This window comes from Panthera onca, chromosome D3 (genome assembly GCF_046562875.1).
Source record: "Panthera onca isolate mPanOnc1 chromosome D3, mPanOnc1 haplotype 2, whole genome shotgun sequence".
Classification (NCBI taxonomy): domain Eukaryota; kingdom Metazoa; phylum Chordata; class Mammalia; order Carnivora; family Felidae; genus Panthera; species Panthera onca.
The window spans coordinates 9545208-9561580 of NC_138350.1; the positions used below are offsets into that span (position 1 = coordinate 9545208).

Sequence of the window (16373 nt, forward strand, 5' to 3'; positions counted from 1 at the left end):
GGGGCTCGAACTCGTGAACAGTGAGATCGTGACCTGAGCCAAAACCAAGAGCCGGACGCTTGACTGACTTTGTCATGCACGTGCCCCGCCATTGTATGTTTGTCTGTGATGCTTCTTTTTGGCTGCTTCCCCACGTGGCAGGAAGGGAGACTGAGGAAAACAGGAAGCAGAGGCTGAGCACAGGGGCTGGCCACGGACCGTGCAGGCTCCCACAGTCCTCTGGGAGCAGCAGTAGCCAGACAAGCCCGGGCCCCTGGACAGTGGCACGCCTCAGGGCTCAAGCTCTCTGCAGGCTGTCGCCTTCCAACCGCTGTCACCTCCCCAACGGGCCTGTGCCTCCGGCCGCCTCACTCTTCTGAGCGGAACCGCCGGCAGCCACAGATGATCCAGATGCTGGGGTGAGGCCAGGGTTCGTGCCGGCCGGGTCCAGCCAGCCCCCTGGGTGCTCCCGGGCAGGGGCTGGTGCAGACCTCTGATCTGTGCTGAGCGGACCGTCAGCTGACGCGGAGAGTGGGTCTCCCAGCCAGACTCGTCCCCTGCGCGCCACTTGTCTGTTGGCCTCTTGCAGGGGCTCCGGGGGTGCCAGCGTGCAGTGAAAAATGCCTCTCATCCCCATTTGTTCTTCCACAGCTCCTTCCCTGTCCCTGTGCAGTTCACAATTAGCATTTCTGATGCTTCCGAGTGAATGCAGGACAGATGTTCGCACAGGTGCTGCACTCCTCGTTGGGTAAACAGTGGGGCTTGCAGACTGTGTGTGTGTGTGTGTGTGTGTGTGTGTGTGTGAAGCGAGGGGCCTTTGACGTGTGCACAGACCTTACAACATTTCTTTTCAAGGCACCTGAAGCACTTTGTGCATGGTGGGTGCTCAGTAAGTACTTTTCGGTGAGTGATCCGTTCCGGTGAAAGCCCTTCGTTTCAATGAAGCCAGTGACACAGGGGCAGGGAGTAGAATTGCAAGCCGAGTCTTGAAGTTCACGGACGGAGGAAGGAGAAATGCCATCCCGCCTCACCAAGAGATTACCTGCGGGCGTCCGGCAGCCACAGTTCTCTCTCTGCCTTGGCAGGAGCGGTGGCGGGGGATGTGCAGGAGTCGCGAGACCAGGGTGGTGAGGAGCCTTGGACGGTGGAAGTGAGCTTGGTGCCTCCTGGCCAGGCACCTGCCCGACACAGGTGCGCTCACTGTGCTCCCCTGGGAGAGCGAACTTGCAATTTCGCCGTGCACTGGTTTGTAGACGGGGTTATGATGCTGCCCAAGACAACCGCTTCCCCGCGGACTTCTGGTTGGTGCACCTGGTCAGAGTGCTTCCCTTTGGAACCCGGGGGCTCGGGTCCCGTCTCCCTAATGTGGCGGACAGCCCTCCCGCGGCTCCCGCCTTGTCTCTGCCTGTGTCAGCCTCAGGATCCCTGAACCCTCTGCGGTCTCCCAGACACGCCCTGCTGTTTGCTTCTCTGAGCTTTATGCATGACCTTTCCTGTTTCTGGAGTGTTCCCCTCACCACACCCCCATCCGCCTTGGGAACCTCCTTCATCCTTCATCCTTCAGAAGTGGCCCAGACATCACCCCTGAATCCCCCCGCCCCCGCCTCTGCCCACTAGCCCCCGTGGAAGGTAGCTGTGACATCCTTTTCTAGGCTGTTGTAAGTAAGAAATGGCTTTATTGCACAGGATCACTTTCCTTCTTTTGCCTCCTGATTGTGGGCCTCGTGAGGACAAAGTACAGGGTTTGACTTTTTCGAATCCAACGCCTGGCACCATGCCTGGTATACAGTAGGTGCTGCATAAATGTGTCCTTCGATTAAACCATAGTCGTTTGTATCAAGAAGGCCAGCCTTTTAAGGTTTCACCCTCCCTCGTTCTCCCCCAAATCACGACATGAAGTATTAAGCCTGGAGAGTTGCGGTCAAGGTCGTGTTTGCAACCTCAGGATGCCAGGGGCCCTGTGTAGCCAGTTGAGTGAGGGTGGGCACCTGGGGCGGTGATCACTACCCTAAAGTATTAAGAGGCACTCAGTTTCCCAGCCACTGCTCTCAACCCTCTAGCCACTTCCCCTGCCAGTTCAAGGCCCTTCTGTGCTGAGCTCATGTATTACAGGGAATCCCTTAGGTCCCTGTCAGCTGGCCAGAAACAAAGTTAGAGGTGGCACAGGGCATTGCCCTGGCCTCTTCCAAACCAGGGTCTCTCCTTCTAGAACAGTGCATGACCCTTAGTACTGGCCTAGTTGAGCCTTTTGTTTTTTTCCCTTTCCTCCTCTGGCCTGAGCCTTTGGCAGGACGGGTTTCGGGCTTGAGGCCAGTGATTCAACTAGGCTGGCTCTGTGCCAGCTCTTGCCTTTCCGGAGTCGGTCTATCTGCCCGGGGCCCTGCCCAGGTTTGCAGTCCCGACTAGCGTGCGCTGCAACACGGGTCTGCCTCCCCACGCCATCTTGGAGCCAGTCAGCAGAAAGGGAAGGCCTGAGCAAAGGAGATGTGCACTCTGCTTTCTTGCAGCATCGGGCCTTTTGCTCGATTTTTATCTGGGGGGCTTTGAAGAGCCAGCCAGCGCAGAAGCCGGGTGGCAGCGCTGCGCCCGGAAAACTCATCAGTGTCACTCTGGTTTATTTTCCTCTTCGAGCTTTTTCCCATGGAGTGGGGCTCTCAGCGACAACTGGCGAACGGTCGGGCGATTGCTCGTTGTTCATTCTGGCGGGCACCGGTTTCCGGAGGGCTCCGGGTGCTCTGTGGGTATTCACATTTGTCTCTGTGATGCCCGGAGCTCGGTTGGCCCCAGTTCCAGCTAATGGCTGAAGAAACTGAGGCTCCGGGGACTCCGATGGTGAACCGAGGGAGGGGAGGGGCACCGTTGGGAGTGAACCTGGGTGTTTTATCTCGAAGAGGATGCGGGCGGTGTGTGTGTTTGAGAATGGGCGAGGTTGTGGACATGTAAGAGGAGGGGGGACAGGAGCAAGGATTGAATGGGGCTGGAGTCCCTCCCCCGTATAAACCTGCCCGGAAGCGGTCACGGCCTGGCATCCTCTCCCGTCCAGGAGCTCAGAGGCGACCGCTTTGTCTAGGCCCCAGAGGAAGGTCGCAGTGGCTTTACCCCGCCTGTGCCGACCCTGCCCTTGCTGGGTGGGGGTTGGGACATAGAAGCCCTCCCCTCCTGCGGGCTCCTTCCGTCTCCTCCCTGGTGCAGCTTTATGGCGGCATATGGAAACTGTTTCTATTTACCCGGCACCACCAGGATGCTGCCGCACGCTGTGCTCCAGCGAACGGAAACCTTGGATTCCCCGCAGGGTCATTTCAGAGGCTGCATGCAAAGCAGCCAGCTGTTTTGCAGGGAGCGTCTGGGCCCTGTTACATCAGCGTGGAGGAAGCGTTACCATCTGTGCAAACAGGTCATATCCTCGCTTGTCGGCCTGTCCTCTGTATGGGGAACTTCTCTCCTACTTGGAGTCAGTTTTTTGTTACTGGTGTTTCGTATCCTAATGCCTGCCCGTTGGGCCTTTTCTTTCAGCTCCTTCCCCTCCTCCTGCCAGTGATTTTCTGTTCACCTCCCTGGGGCTGATTGCCAGGGTTCGGGGAGGGTAGTTAAGGGTCAGGTGTTGCATAAATCTTCCGTGGCTGAGGTCTGCTGGCCTGAAGAGGCTGCCGCCCGCCCGCCCGCCTGGTTTCCGCATGAGAGCTCTCTGCCCAGGGCAGCAGAAGTGTGGGACGAAATGTTTCCCTTCGGGGAACTTTCCCCGGAGGCACAGAATGGGACCTTCTTGGTTTTGCCAAGAATGTTCCTGGCCAGCTTCCTCCGGCCCTTCTAAAAACCTCCTGGGGGCCAACGGAGAAGCTGGCTTGCTGGGAGGGCCTGGGCAGGGTGGAGGCTCCTCCCATCCTCCTGCACCTGCTGCGTGTCTTTCCCCTTCTTCCCTCCCGCTTCCAGCCCAGCCGCCTCCCAGGAAAGCAGACATGCAGAGGCGAGGGCCAGCCACCGCCTTCCTGGAGGAGGTGGTAGAGGGCCAGATCCCCGACAGCCCCGTGGTGAGGTCATCTCGTCTCCACCAGCTGGGCCCTTTCGGTATGCTTTGACCTTGCCTTTCCAGCTCCCCTGGAAGAGCCCACCGTGCTCCGGGTGAGGCCAGTGCCCAAGACTGAGGTCTCACGTGTTGATTCTCGTGAGGTCTCTAATAATCCTCTGTGTGAGAGGCCATCCCGGCCCCCGGGATTGGGCTGGACCTGGGGTGTTGTGGTGAGAGGCCCCCTGACTGCTTTGTTATCCAGGACTCTCCTCGTGCAGAGGGCGCTCACGGGAGCACCAGCCATTCACCTGGAGGCCTGGGGGGCAGATTCGGCCCGGGTGGGCAGGAGTAGGTGGCCAGGGCAGCTGGCTGCTTACAGCCACGGGGGCCTGAGGCTCCCCAGGGAGGCGATCCGCGGCAGACCCAGCGGGCACGATGCGTAGGCTTTAACCAGGACGTGGGAACACGTTATCCCTGGCACTTCGTGCCCCGGTGACTAGTCAGGGCAACTAGGAGTCCCTGTACTACCTCTCACTTCCCTGTTTCCTAAGGAAGCCCACTGGGGTGTCTGTTCCCCAGCAAGCAGGGCCTTGTGCCCCCAGATACCCCACTGTCGGAACTATAGGCCCACAGTCTGTGTCCCCGGGCTTGGCTGCCTCCTCGACTCTGTCGCTGGTCACCTGCCCCCTGCACCCCTGCCTTCCTCTCCTTTATGGACTATAATTGTCCTGCCGCTCTCGGAAGCTGCTAAGCCTTTGAGCATGCCTTATGCTGCAGCAATAAAGCACTTGGGATTTGGAGCATTTCCATCGCCCCTGTGTGGCCACTTTTCCAACCTAGGAAGTGGGAAGCAGCATTTGGAGGCAGGGAATTAGGACCCACGTGGTGCCCCAGCACCCCGCCCCCGCCCCCCCCCCCCCTCATTTGCTGTGCGGTGCACTGAAAATCCCTCTGGACTTGGCCTCAGGGCCGCCCCCTCTGCGTGAGGGCTGCTTATAAACTGAACAGGAGAAGCCAGAGGCTCCCTGCCTTCCATTTGCGCCCTTTCTGTAATCTCTAGTATAATCTCTAAATGTGCTGCCCAGCCCTTGGAGCCAGGTGTGAAGGGGGCTCCGTGAAATCCCCCATGGCTTTCTTGAAAAGCCCTGCAGCCCCGAGGGCCTTTCAGCCCTCCCCGAGTATAAGCGCCACAAACAAGCTGTGGGGCTTTGCCTTTGGGGACCTAGTAAGCAAGCCAAGTTCTCTGTGTTGCGCAAGCACCAGGTTGAATGGTTAGAACAAAGTCCGCCCTGGAGGGGAGACTTCTTTCTTGGCTCTGCTAGTCCCATTTTTCCCTTTCTTTCTAAGGTTTTGCCCTGAATTACTCATACAAAATAGTGACTCTCCAGCAAAGTCTTAAAAGAATGATTTTTAGAAAACACGAGAGATCAAGTTGGTGCCCCTTAACACCCTCAGGCACCCCCAGTGCCCTCCTGAGGGAGCCTACTCTGTGCATTCCTCCTGGGCCCTGCCCTCCAGCCACTGGCCTGGGACCCCGCTTCCTGGAATCTTCAAGGAAAAGCATCATTTCACTTCGGATATGTTTGTTGAGCACTCATACATCATGCCCAGCACTGTCCTGGGTTCTGGGGACACCACAAGACAAAAGTCCCTGTCTTCGTGGAGCTGCCATTCCAGGCAGGGAAACAGGCACTAAGCAGGCCAACAAGTAAATAAATGCCCTGCCGGGTGGCGATGCAGCCCCAGGAGGAAGCCCAGAGCAGCATGAGGACGGGGGGTGCCGGTGATGTGACTTCCAAAGATGCGAGAAGCCCGGGGAGTCCAGAGGGAACAGGAAGTGCAAAGGTCCTTAGGAGCGAGAGGGTGGGTGGGGTGAGAGATCTCGGTCTCGTAGGCCATTTTCCTTCATTTATTTATGTTTTTAAGTTTATTTTTTGAGAGACAGAAGCGTGAGCAAGGGGCAGAGGGGGAGAGAGAATCCCAAGCAGGCTCCGCACTGTCAGCACAGGGCTCACCTCGGGGTTCGAACCCACAAACCAGGAGATCGTGACTTGAGCCAAAATCCAGGGTCAGATGCTTAACTAACTGAGCCACCCATGGCCTCATAGGCCGTTTTAATCCAGGGAAGGACTTCAACGTTTTCTCGGGAGCTGGCTGCTGTGGTCTATTTGGGGCAGAGAAGGGATACCATCTGGTTTAGGTTTTTAAAGGATTATTGTTATACTGAACTATAAAGTTTACTTAAAATACACACACACACACACACACACACACACACACACACAGAGGACTTCTTCGGTGTAGAGACTAGACAGGGGCAGGGTGGGAAGTAGGGAGCCCAGTCAGCAGAAGAGGTTGTGCTTCCCCGGGAAAGAGGTGGTTCGGGCCATGGCAGGGGGTGGCAGGGGGTAAGCTGGGGGATCTCATGGTCCAGGCACAGCCAGTGTCTGGGGGTCATTCAGCAGAATGAATGAAGGGCATATGAGGGGTGAACCTCCTGACTCCCGAGGGGCCTCCTGCCCTGGGATTCTTATGGGTGTGGCTGCTCCGTTCAGCATGTTAGGTCCAGGAAAATATTCTCCTGTCACCCCCTACCAAGACCCTCTGCCTGTCCGTCAGTCACTCCCGGCCCCCCTGGGCATCCTAAGAGCTCCGGCCCACGGGAATGGCGGTCTGTGCGAGGCCCAGCGCTTCTCTTTGATGGGCCTCACAGCCGTGTGCCCAGTGGGCACGGAGCCACCTGCCACTTGTCTCTGGTGAAGGATGAGTGACCAGTGTTTGTGTTGAGGAAGGCTCTAGATGAGCCGGGAAGCCCAAGTGCTCGACTTGGCTCTCCCACCCCGTCCCTGGCTCCCCAGTTGCCCACCTCTGAAAGGTGGGCATTGAATTAAGTGGTCTCTGCCATCCATTCCAGACCTGACAGTCATTCTTTCTGAGATTAGCAACAGAAAGTATCCAAAAATCTGTGCTGGGAAACCCCACAGCAATCCTCCTCAAACTCACTTCCGTTCGTTGCCTTGTCCGTAAAATGGGGACAGTAATGGCAGGTCGTGAGGATGAAGTTAATATGTATGTGAGGTGTTCAGAAGGGCGCCTGGCACAGGGAACCCGCTCTGGATGTGCCTAAGTTTGTTATTTGGGCAGAAGCGGAGTTGCTGAGCCCTGGGCTATGTAGGTCCGTGGGGCTGCGGTTCATCAGGGGAGGGGCAGGAATCTGGGTGCTAAGAGACGCTGTGACCCCATCCGTGCAGCCAGGCGGTATTTGTGGAAGGCTGCTGGTAACCAGCCAGGTCCAGGCGGCTGGGCTCTGCCTCACGGGAAGCTCATGAATTTGAGTTGTTTTTAAGGCCGCCTGCCCCTACCTGCCTGTCCCCTCGGAGTGTCTATGTACCTGTGAATACATAGATGCTGGGAATCGCGAGGGCAGCTAGTCCAAATCTCCACTCACCGGCGGAACCTCCTTTCTGTTGAAACATCCCCACGTTTGGGGTGGGATGGCTGTGGAACCTCTTGTCGGGGCCCCGTGGTGATGGGGCACTTGCTGCCTCCGGGGCCATCCAGGTACCTCCAGTCCCCGCCCAGCGCCCAGCACCGCCCTCCGCCCCTGGGGACGCCCATCAAACAGACGGGTGGATGAACCACGCAGTTGTTGATTTAAAATAATTTTACTCAAGGGGGCGCTCAGTTGGTTGGGCATCCGACTCTTGATTTCCACTCAGGTCACGATCTCACAGTTCGTGGGAGTCGAGCCCCGAGTCGGGCTCCGCGCTGGCACCCCAGAGCCTGCCGGGCTCTCTCTCTGCCCCTCCCCACTGGCACGCCAGTGCACGCACGCACATGCTCTCTCTCTCTCTCTCTCTCTCTCTCTCAAAAAACCATTTTTTTTTTTTTTTTTGCTAAACTATTTCCAAGTTACAGATCCTATTTGGGATAAAATAACAGCGATGTACCCAGCTGCAATAGAGCCTAGCATTTATTAACTTACTTTAGCAAATCAAGCGTGACGGTTAAAGACCCCCCCTGCCCAGGGCGTGGGAGGCACGTGAGCACGTCCGGGAGGGCGGTTTGACCTCCTTGCGTCTCCGCCTCGGGCTTAGTTCTTTCAGAAACAGACACTGGGATCGGAGGCGGGGAATGTCGGCACTGGGTAGAAGGACCAGAATGGTCAAGTGCACGCTGCGGCCAGATGTCCTACCTCCTGCTTGTACCTCCATCTAGTGAGGGAGCCTGCTGCTGTAGTTTTCATCCTCGAGCGGCGTGAAGGGTACCGATTAGGAGCCAGTCACCTAGCTTGGCATCCCAGCCCTGCCCGCCACCCGCTGCTTGACCTCAGGAAGGTACCGAGCCTTCCTGCACCTTAGTTTCCTCAAGTCTGAAGTAGAACAGTAGTACCTCCTTCGTAGGATGGTTGTGAGAGTTAAACAGCTTAGTTGGCATAAAGTACTCAGACGTGCGTCGGTTATCTATCGCTGGAACCTAGTGCCTTAAGAGCAGATATTCTCTTAAGATCTTCTGTGCAGCAGTCTGCAGCTTGGGCAGGGCCCGATGGAGGGGCTTATGTCTGAGCCACACAGTGTCACTTTGGGCACTTGTCCGGGGCTCGGGGGTCTGGTTTTGAGGTGGCTCATTCGTCTGACTGGCAAGGTGGTGCAGGCTGTTGGCTGCGGGGGGGCTCAGCTGGGCTGGGGACAGGGGGCCTTGCTTCTCCTCCACGGGCCTCTCCACCAGCTGCATGGGCTTCCACACAACGTGGTGTTTGGGTTCCAGGAGCAAGGGTCTGGCCTCAGAAGCCACCAGCACTCTGTCCTCCATTGTACACTGGTCAAGGCAGTCACAGAGGCTCACCTGGTTTCAGGACAGACACAGGGGCGCCGCCCGTCTGGGGAAGTGGCAAAGGTTCTGGAAGGGCACGTAGGATGAAAGATCGTGCTGTGGCTATATTTGGAGAATAAAACCTGCCACGGCATAGGTTCTGGCACGCAGTAAGCCTCAACAAATGCGTGCTGTCACTAGTTCAAAACCATTGGCAGCTGTCCTTCCTCCCAGACTCCTGTTTCTTAGAAGGCGGTAGTATAGCACAGTGGTTAAATGCACCTGCTTTGCAGCCAGGCTACCCCGGGTCAAATCCCGACTCGGCCCCTTAGAGCTGTGGGACCTTGGGTGAGTTGCTTCACCTCCTCAGGCTGTAGAATTTATGATGATGAGATTGGGATTGTGTAAATTACATCAGCATGGGGCACGGAGCCTGCAATAGTGGTCACTCATTACTTAGATGCCTCATTGGTGCAGTTCCTTCCAGAAAGATTGTCCTATTTACACGTCCTAGCGATGGAGAGGAAGCTGGATCCAGAGTAAGTTTGTGAACTGGAAGTCCCTTGCGCTTCCAGAAGCCTGAAGGTTGGGAGGGGAGAGGGAAGTGTCCCGTTAAAGGTTTGCGCACTGTACATGAAGTGGCATATGATCACCTGAAAGTAGATTGCGGTAAATTAAAAATGTGTACTCTAAACCCTCAAGTGACCTCTGAGTGACAAAAGAAAGTCTTGCAGCTAAGCCAACAAAGGAGATAAAACGGAATCATAATAAATACTCAGTGATCCAAAAGAAGGCAGAAAAAGAGAACAAAGAACAGATGGGAGAACTATGAAAATAAATAGCAAAGATGATATATTTAAACCTAACTATATCGATAGTTACATTAAATGTGAGTAACCTAAATTCTCCAATTAAAAGGCAGAGATTTTCAGATGGGGGCGGGGGGTGGTGAAGCAAGACCAAACTGTATGCTGCCTACAAGAAACACAGTTTAGGAGCTCCTGGGTGGCTCAGTCGGTTAAGCTGCCGACTTTGGCTCAGGTCATGATCTCACAGTTCATGGGTTTGAGCCCCACGTCAGGTTCTGCACTGTCAGCAAGAGCCTGCTTCAGATCCTCAGTCTCCCTCTCTCTCTGCCCCTCCCCTGCTGTCCCCCCCTCTCTCTCAAAAATAAATGAGCATTTTTAAAAGTTAAAAAAAAAAGAAACATGGTTTAAATATAAAGATGCTAAGAGATTAAAAGTAAACGAGTGGAGAAAGCCACACTAATCAGTCGTCAAAAGAAATAATCAAAAGCTGGAGTGAGTATATTAATAATAGATAAAGACTTGTGTATATTTAGAGAAGATGTATGCGTATATACAAAAGAACTCTCAAAATTCAAAGATAGGAAAATAACCCAGTGAAGAAACAAGTAAAAGATTTGAAGATACTTCAGTGAAGACGTACATGTGGCCAACAGGCATATGGAAAGACGCTCAATAATATTAGTCCTAATGCAAAGTAAAAGCATTGAGATTAAGACCGTGCAATGCCATCACACAGTTTTTAGAATGGTCAGAAGTAAGAATGACTGAGCGTGTCAGGTGCGGGTGAGGGCGTGGAGAGATCGGGACCCCCCTGCACTGCAGGTGGGAGTGTAAAATGGTACAGTCATTTTGGAAAGCAGGTTGGCAGTTTCTTAAAAAGTTAAACATACGACCTAGCTATTTCACCCCTAGGTGTTTACCCACAAGAAATGAAAACATGTGTCCCTACGAAGTCCTGCACATGAATGTTCATAGCAACTTCATTTGAAACAGCCCCAAACTGGAAGCAAGCTCAGTGCCCATCAACAGGTGTATGGATCAACCGCGATAGGTCCATACAAGGGAGTACCGCTCAGCAAAAAAAAAAAAAAAATGGCATGAGCCATCCACACACCATACAACACGGATGAGTTTTGAATAATTATGCTGAGAGAGAGAAGCCAAACAAAAAAAGAATACGTGCTCCATGATTCCGTCGGTGTAAAATTCTAAGAGACGCAGATTCATCCAATAGTGACAGAACAGATCAGTGGTTGCCTGGGGATGATGGGCGGGGGCGGGCACAAAGGGGTGATGGGTGTATAGTCTTGATGAAAGTGATGGTTCCACAAGTGTGTGCATGTATCCGAACATGTCAAATTGTGCATTTTTACTGTGTGTCCAACATATCTAAATAAAATGGTTTCTGAAAGTGCGTGGAGAAGAGCTTTGTTGGATCCAGCTGACCTTGGCTGGCAGTGCAAGGTCAGAAAGGACCAGTTATGACCCTGCAGCCCTAGGAACCCTACCGGTTTCCCGCCCTTTCCGATTGGCTTGTGAGTTTTACATATCTGCTTCCTGTCATCTCTGCCTATCTCCTTATCCAAACATATTTCATTCTTTATTTTCCTGTAGGTGGATCAGTTTGAGTGTGAATTGTGGGCAACCGAACTCTTATCCTAGATGATAGTAAATCTCCCCCATTGGTGCCTTTGCTTACCATGTATCAGTAGACACACTTGAGGGTTTTGACAAACCCAATTCAGACAGGCTTAAATACAAAAGGATCTTTATGGGCTCAGATTTTGGAAACGCTAAGAGGTGGATATCAGGCACAGCTTGATCCCAGGGGTGCAGCTGATGTTATCCTTGTGATTCTTTTGTTCTCTCTCTCGGCTTCCTTTCTCAGGCAGGCTTTCCTCAGCCACCTCCAGCAACAGAGAAAGAGCCCCTCCTTCCTGGGTGGTCCAGGAAAAGATCCCAAGTTCAGCCCTCACTGGCTGGGCCTGGGACAGCACCCTCCCTGTACCAGTCCCTGGCCAGGGAGATGAGGCGCTTTTTATGTCATCTGCCCGGGAGCCAGGGGTGGAGTCGGCCAGACGCAAAGAATGGGTGGAAAGTAGGGAGAGGATGTTCTCCAAAGGCAGGTGGGGATCAGTGTTACTGGAAGCAAAGAGGGCATGGGTGTCAGCAGGGAAAAGCAACAGAGGACCCGGCACCGGGGAACAAATCCGATTATTTTTATTTTTCAACGAAGTGGAACGTTAACATGCTTCCAAAAGTCAAAAGTGTACAAAAAGATCACTCACGCAAAGGGAGCGAACACTTCTACGCTGTTCCCCACTCCCCTTGTAAGTCACTGATTTCTGGGAGTCCTAATTTATCCTTCCTGTTTTCTTTATTTTGTAAAGAGAGATATCTGTATGTTTTCTTGTTTCCTCCCTTCTTTACACAAAAGATAGCATACTATATGTGCTCGTTTGCACTTGCCTTTTTCATTTAACAAGAGAATGAAAAACATTTCTAACTAGCCACGCTAATTCTTGCTATTATCACACGGGATCCAGCGTTGACTTGTAGATAATGGGATATACGTGTGAGCGTACGAGCCTTTTCTTCTGGTGAATGGTGTCTTTATCCTTTTGAGCCTGGGTCGTGAGTGAATCACTCTCTTCTTCCCACGCAGATGGAGGCAGCTATGCCGTCCACGACTCCCGGGCCCCCAGCCTAGGCTCAGGGGGTGAGAGTCCCCCATTGAGTCCCACCGGACACAACTGGGAGATCAACTATCAAGAGGCAGCAATCTACCTCCAGGTGAGCGTCTCCGATCAGGATCTGTTCTCGGTGCCTGTTGGTCGAGTAGGGTACCCGGGCCTCTGCTACGTGCCCAGAAATTCAGTTCTGGCTCCCGTTCCTGTCCCTGCTCCTGTCTCAACTTTCAGTGAGGAGAGCCAACCCGATCGTGCCCAGACAGGGAGGGCAATGTGCATGGGCTTTCCTGTGACTCCCAGCATGTGGCCCTGCCTGTCCCCAAGGTTCCCTGAGTCTGTCCGCTTGGCCTTCCCTGCCTCGCTCCCCATTCTCAGGCACTGACGGTCCGTTCTCGAGGGGGAGTTCTTGAAATAACATAATACTGTAGCAGGGGTTGGTCGGCCTGGTATGGGAACTTAGAGATAGACCTTTATTCCTTTCCTGCCTAATTTGCTGTTGCTTTCACATTTGCTATTTCTTTCTTGGTTCTTGTTTTTGTTTTTGTTTTTCCTCTTTTTTTCAATAAAAACAATACTTTCTTTATGGAAGTAATACATGCCCACTGCAGTAAGTTTAGGTACAAAGGGGATGTGGCAAAAACATTCACCTGAGTCACTGTCAACATTATTTAGGAATAAGGGGTGCCTGGGTGCCTCGGTCGGTTAAGCGTCCGACTCTGGATTTTGGCCCAGGTCATGATCTCACGTTTTGTGAGTTCGAGCCCTGTGTCGGGCTCTGTGCTGACAGCATGGAGCCTGCTTGGGATTCTCTATCCTTCTCTCTCTCTGCCCCATCCCACTCATGCTGTCTCTCTCTTTCAAAATAAATAAACTTAAAAAATTTTCTTGAAAAAGAATAATACAGGGGTTTTCTGTGTTTTGTAAAGTAATTTTAAAGTCACGTGATATGTACAGTTGTATAATCTGCTTTTTTTATAGTGTGTGACAGAAGCTTTTTTCTTGTTTATTAAAATTCCTAGAAACAAATTTTAATGACTTTATATCTGATAAATGGATCCTAATTTATGTAAACTGTCCTGAAAAGGCTGGCTATTTTCCCATCTTTTATACTTCCCTTATTATATATTATGCATTTCCCTATTATAAATTATAATCCGAGGACAATCCATGCATCGAGCTATTTCTCTCTCTCTCTCTCTCTTTAAGATCCAGGATTATTTTATTAGGAAAGCCTCTAAGAAGTGGAATTTACCAGATGGAAGGAAGCAACATTTTTAGGGCCCTTGATGTACAGCGATCAAATATTGTCCAAAGGGGAGACTGCCTCTTAACCGCCTGTCTCACCGTCTGTAGCATTAGTCACTATAATCTTGCCATTCTTGTCACCGTAAAATGTCAGTTTCCTGTGTGCGTTGAGTAAGCGTGTAGATGGGGAAGTGGAATTTTTCTTAAATTCATTTGAATAATAATTTTCCCTAATCTTTTTTCTTTGAAGCAGCTCTCACATTGCAAGTATGCATGTGTGTGTGTGTGTGTGTGTGTGTGTGTGTGTGTGTGTGTGTGCGTTTTAAAGATTTCATTAAATTCGGATAGTCATTTCATAGTTGCTCAGCTCCCTTTATGCTTCTCTTGTTTTATGCAGCATCACATAAGCTGTGTTCCTCACCAGATACATTTTGGTTCAGGTGAAAACAATAGAAATGCTTCCGGGACATTTTGGCAAGCTCGGACATGCCTGTCGGTGATCTGGAAGGGTGCCGCAGGGTCACTCTGTGCACTGTCACCTTAAGGTTGAATAGACGCTATCTAAGCACAGGATGGATCAAAACACAGAGTTAGGATGGCTTGGGGGACTTGAGAAGTCTGGTAATTCCTTCACTCCTTAAGCAGGTGAGAACATCAGTAATGAAAATATCTGCCTTGAAGTGGGCACCTGCTGGTCAGTCTGACAACCCTCCAAGGTGGTCTGATCATCTCCCGTTCACTGACAAGCAGACAACACTCAGAGGGGCTAACGGAGCCCAAGGCCACCCAGCTAATAAGTTACAGAGCGTGGATGTAAACCGCGTCCAGCTCATCTCAAACAGTGCTTCTCTTCTGTACATTGTTGCTTTATTTCTTTACCTGGCCACGTGTATCCACTTGAAAATGGGCCCCCGTTGTGGAAAAAGAGGCCACAGAACTGCAAGTATAGTATGATAATTTTTATGTAACGTTTATGCATCCAGACACACACACACACACACACACACACACACACACACACACGGGTTCATATACGTATCTAGCAGCATACACCTGTGTGTGCACGCACATGTGCATAGATCCCCATTCCCATCTGGAAAGTTGTTCATCCAACTCGTAAAGGTGATTATCTTTGGCTGACGGAATTTTTACTGCCTTGTAATCCCGTGTATTATTTGAATTATGTTTACCAACAACGCGTCATTTTTTTTTTTTTTTTAATAAAAATCCAAGCATAACTCAGACGCCTCTGAACGGTAGTTCACGGCTGTTTCACGTGGGGTGGGTTTAGCTGGTGTCAGATGGTCTTTTTTTCCTGCTTTGCCGCTGAGCTGCGGCATGGCCCCTGAACCAGGCTGTGGGTACGCTCGGATAGTTGGCCCCTTGCTCCTCTGAAGATACCTGGGGCCTGTGGTTTCCTCTCTTCCCAAATTTTACCTGTTAACTCACTCACCCTCGGGAGCCGGGTGCTCTGTGGTCCTGGCACCTCGCAGTGAGGAAATAAGGCCAGTGTTCTCCTTGGGGTTTGGATCAGAATCCAGTGATGTGAGTAGTATTTTCCTCTATCCTTGTTGGTGGAGACCTCATCTGCTCTCCTGGCAATTCCAAGTCCTGGAGGTAAAGCCTGAGCAACCCCCCCCCCACCCCCCCTTGTTGGTGGTTCCCTCTAGCCAGACCTGGCTACTTATTGGAAGATGTTACCCAAGAATTGCATTTTTTAGTAATTCGAACCAGAAGCTTCCCGGGCCACACTGTGTGCCCCCCCCCCCCCCCCCACCTCCCCGGCCATGGCGGTGGTGGTAAAAACCACAGCCCTGCACAGATCACAAGGCTACGAGTGAGGCTTGCCGGCTTGCCCTCTGTCTGCCTGCTGGGATGTTTGTTCCCTTTGTCTGGCCTGCCCCTGTCGAGTCTGTGGTTTGCCTTTATTTTTTGGTAATGAAGCTAGTGATGTCTCTGGCTTCAGGGAAGTGACTTGTTCAAAGCCACCCTGCAAACCGCAGCCGAGGTCAGAGCTCCTCACCTCCCAGCTACTGGGAAGTCCCAGGACGGGCTGGGGTCTGGAGAGGTGATCTCTTACAGGCGTGGATCATCCTCCCAAACATCCATTAAACACCTCCTGTGTGTGCCAGGCATCGTGCTGGGTGAACCCTGGACCGTATCCCCGGCCTTTCCTGCTGTCCTGACACAGGCTTGGTGAGCTGAAGCGGCCTCGGGGTGGCACGGAAGCCCACCAGGCCAGAGTGCTTTCCACGCTTTCCACGCACAGCGTGCCCCTCCGGGCCCAGAGCCGCTCTTCCTCCAGCCTGGCTGCCTCTTCCGCAGGAATCACTGTGGTGTGTTAGTTTCACCTCCCCGGAATAAGGGTTGTGAGGACAGAGAGGGTGGTCTCGTCCCAGAGGAGCCGAATAGCTGGAATAGTTGAAGGTCTGACCTCATTCCAAGACAGCTGGAGAGCTTCCAGAAGGGCTCTGGGTCAGGGGGCCTGGGTGTCCCTTCCTGCTCCACGACTTTCCCCTCCAGGAAGTGAAGCCCGTGGGAAGAGTCTATGCTGAGTGTTCGTGCTGGAAGTGAAAGAGGCAGGTGCCCTCAACTCAGCACTGCTGACGTTTGGGGCTGGGTAACTCTTCGGCACGGGGGCCTCTCCTGTGCATCTTAGGATGTTTGGTGGCATCCTTGGAATTTGCACGCTGGTTGCCAGCAGCACCCCCAGGTGTGATGAACAAACGTCTCCAGGCCAGGATGGGGTGGAGGAAGCAGGGGGCGGGGCAGCGTTGCCCCTAGTTCAGAAGCACTAAAGACGACGCGTGCGGAACATTACCGGCTTTGGCT

General features: G+C 52.8%; 1 protein-coding gene across 4 annotated transcripts in view; it reads left to right on the top strand.

The window, feature by feature from the left end:
* The window catches only part of TPCN1 (two pore segment channel 1), a 62167-nt gene that overhangs the window by 18458 nt on the left and 27336 nt on the right, over nt 1-16373 (top strand). For 3 of the 4 annotated variants that reach the window (XM_060612373.3, XM_060612374.3, XM_060612375.3), the window contains exon 3: nt 12272-12399. In XM_060612373.3, the coding sequence (XP_060468356.1) occupies nt 12272-12399 (128 nt within the window). Of the gene's footprint in view, nt 1-3638; nt 4045-12271; nt 12400-16373 lie in introns of those variants that run through there. The other variant, XM_060612372.3, reaches the window with a different exon arrangement.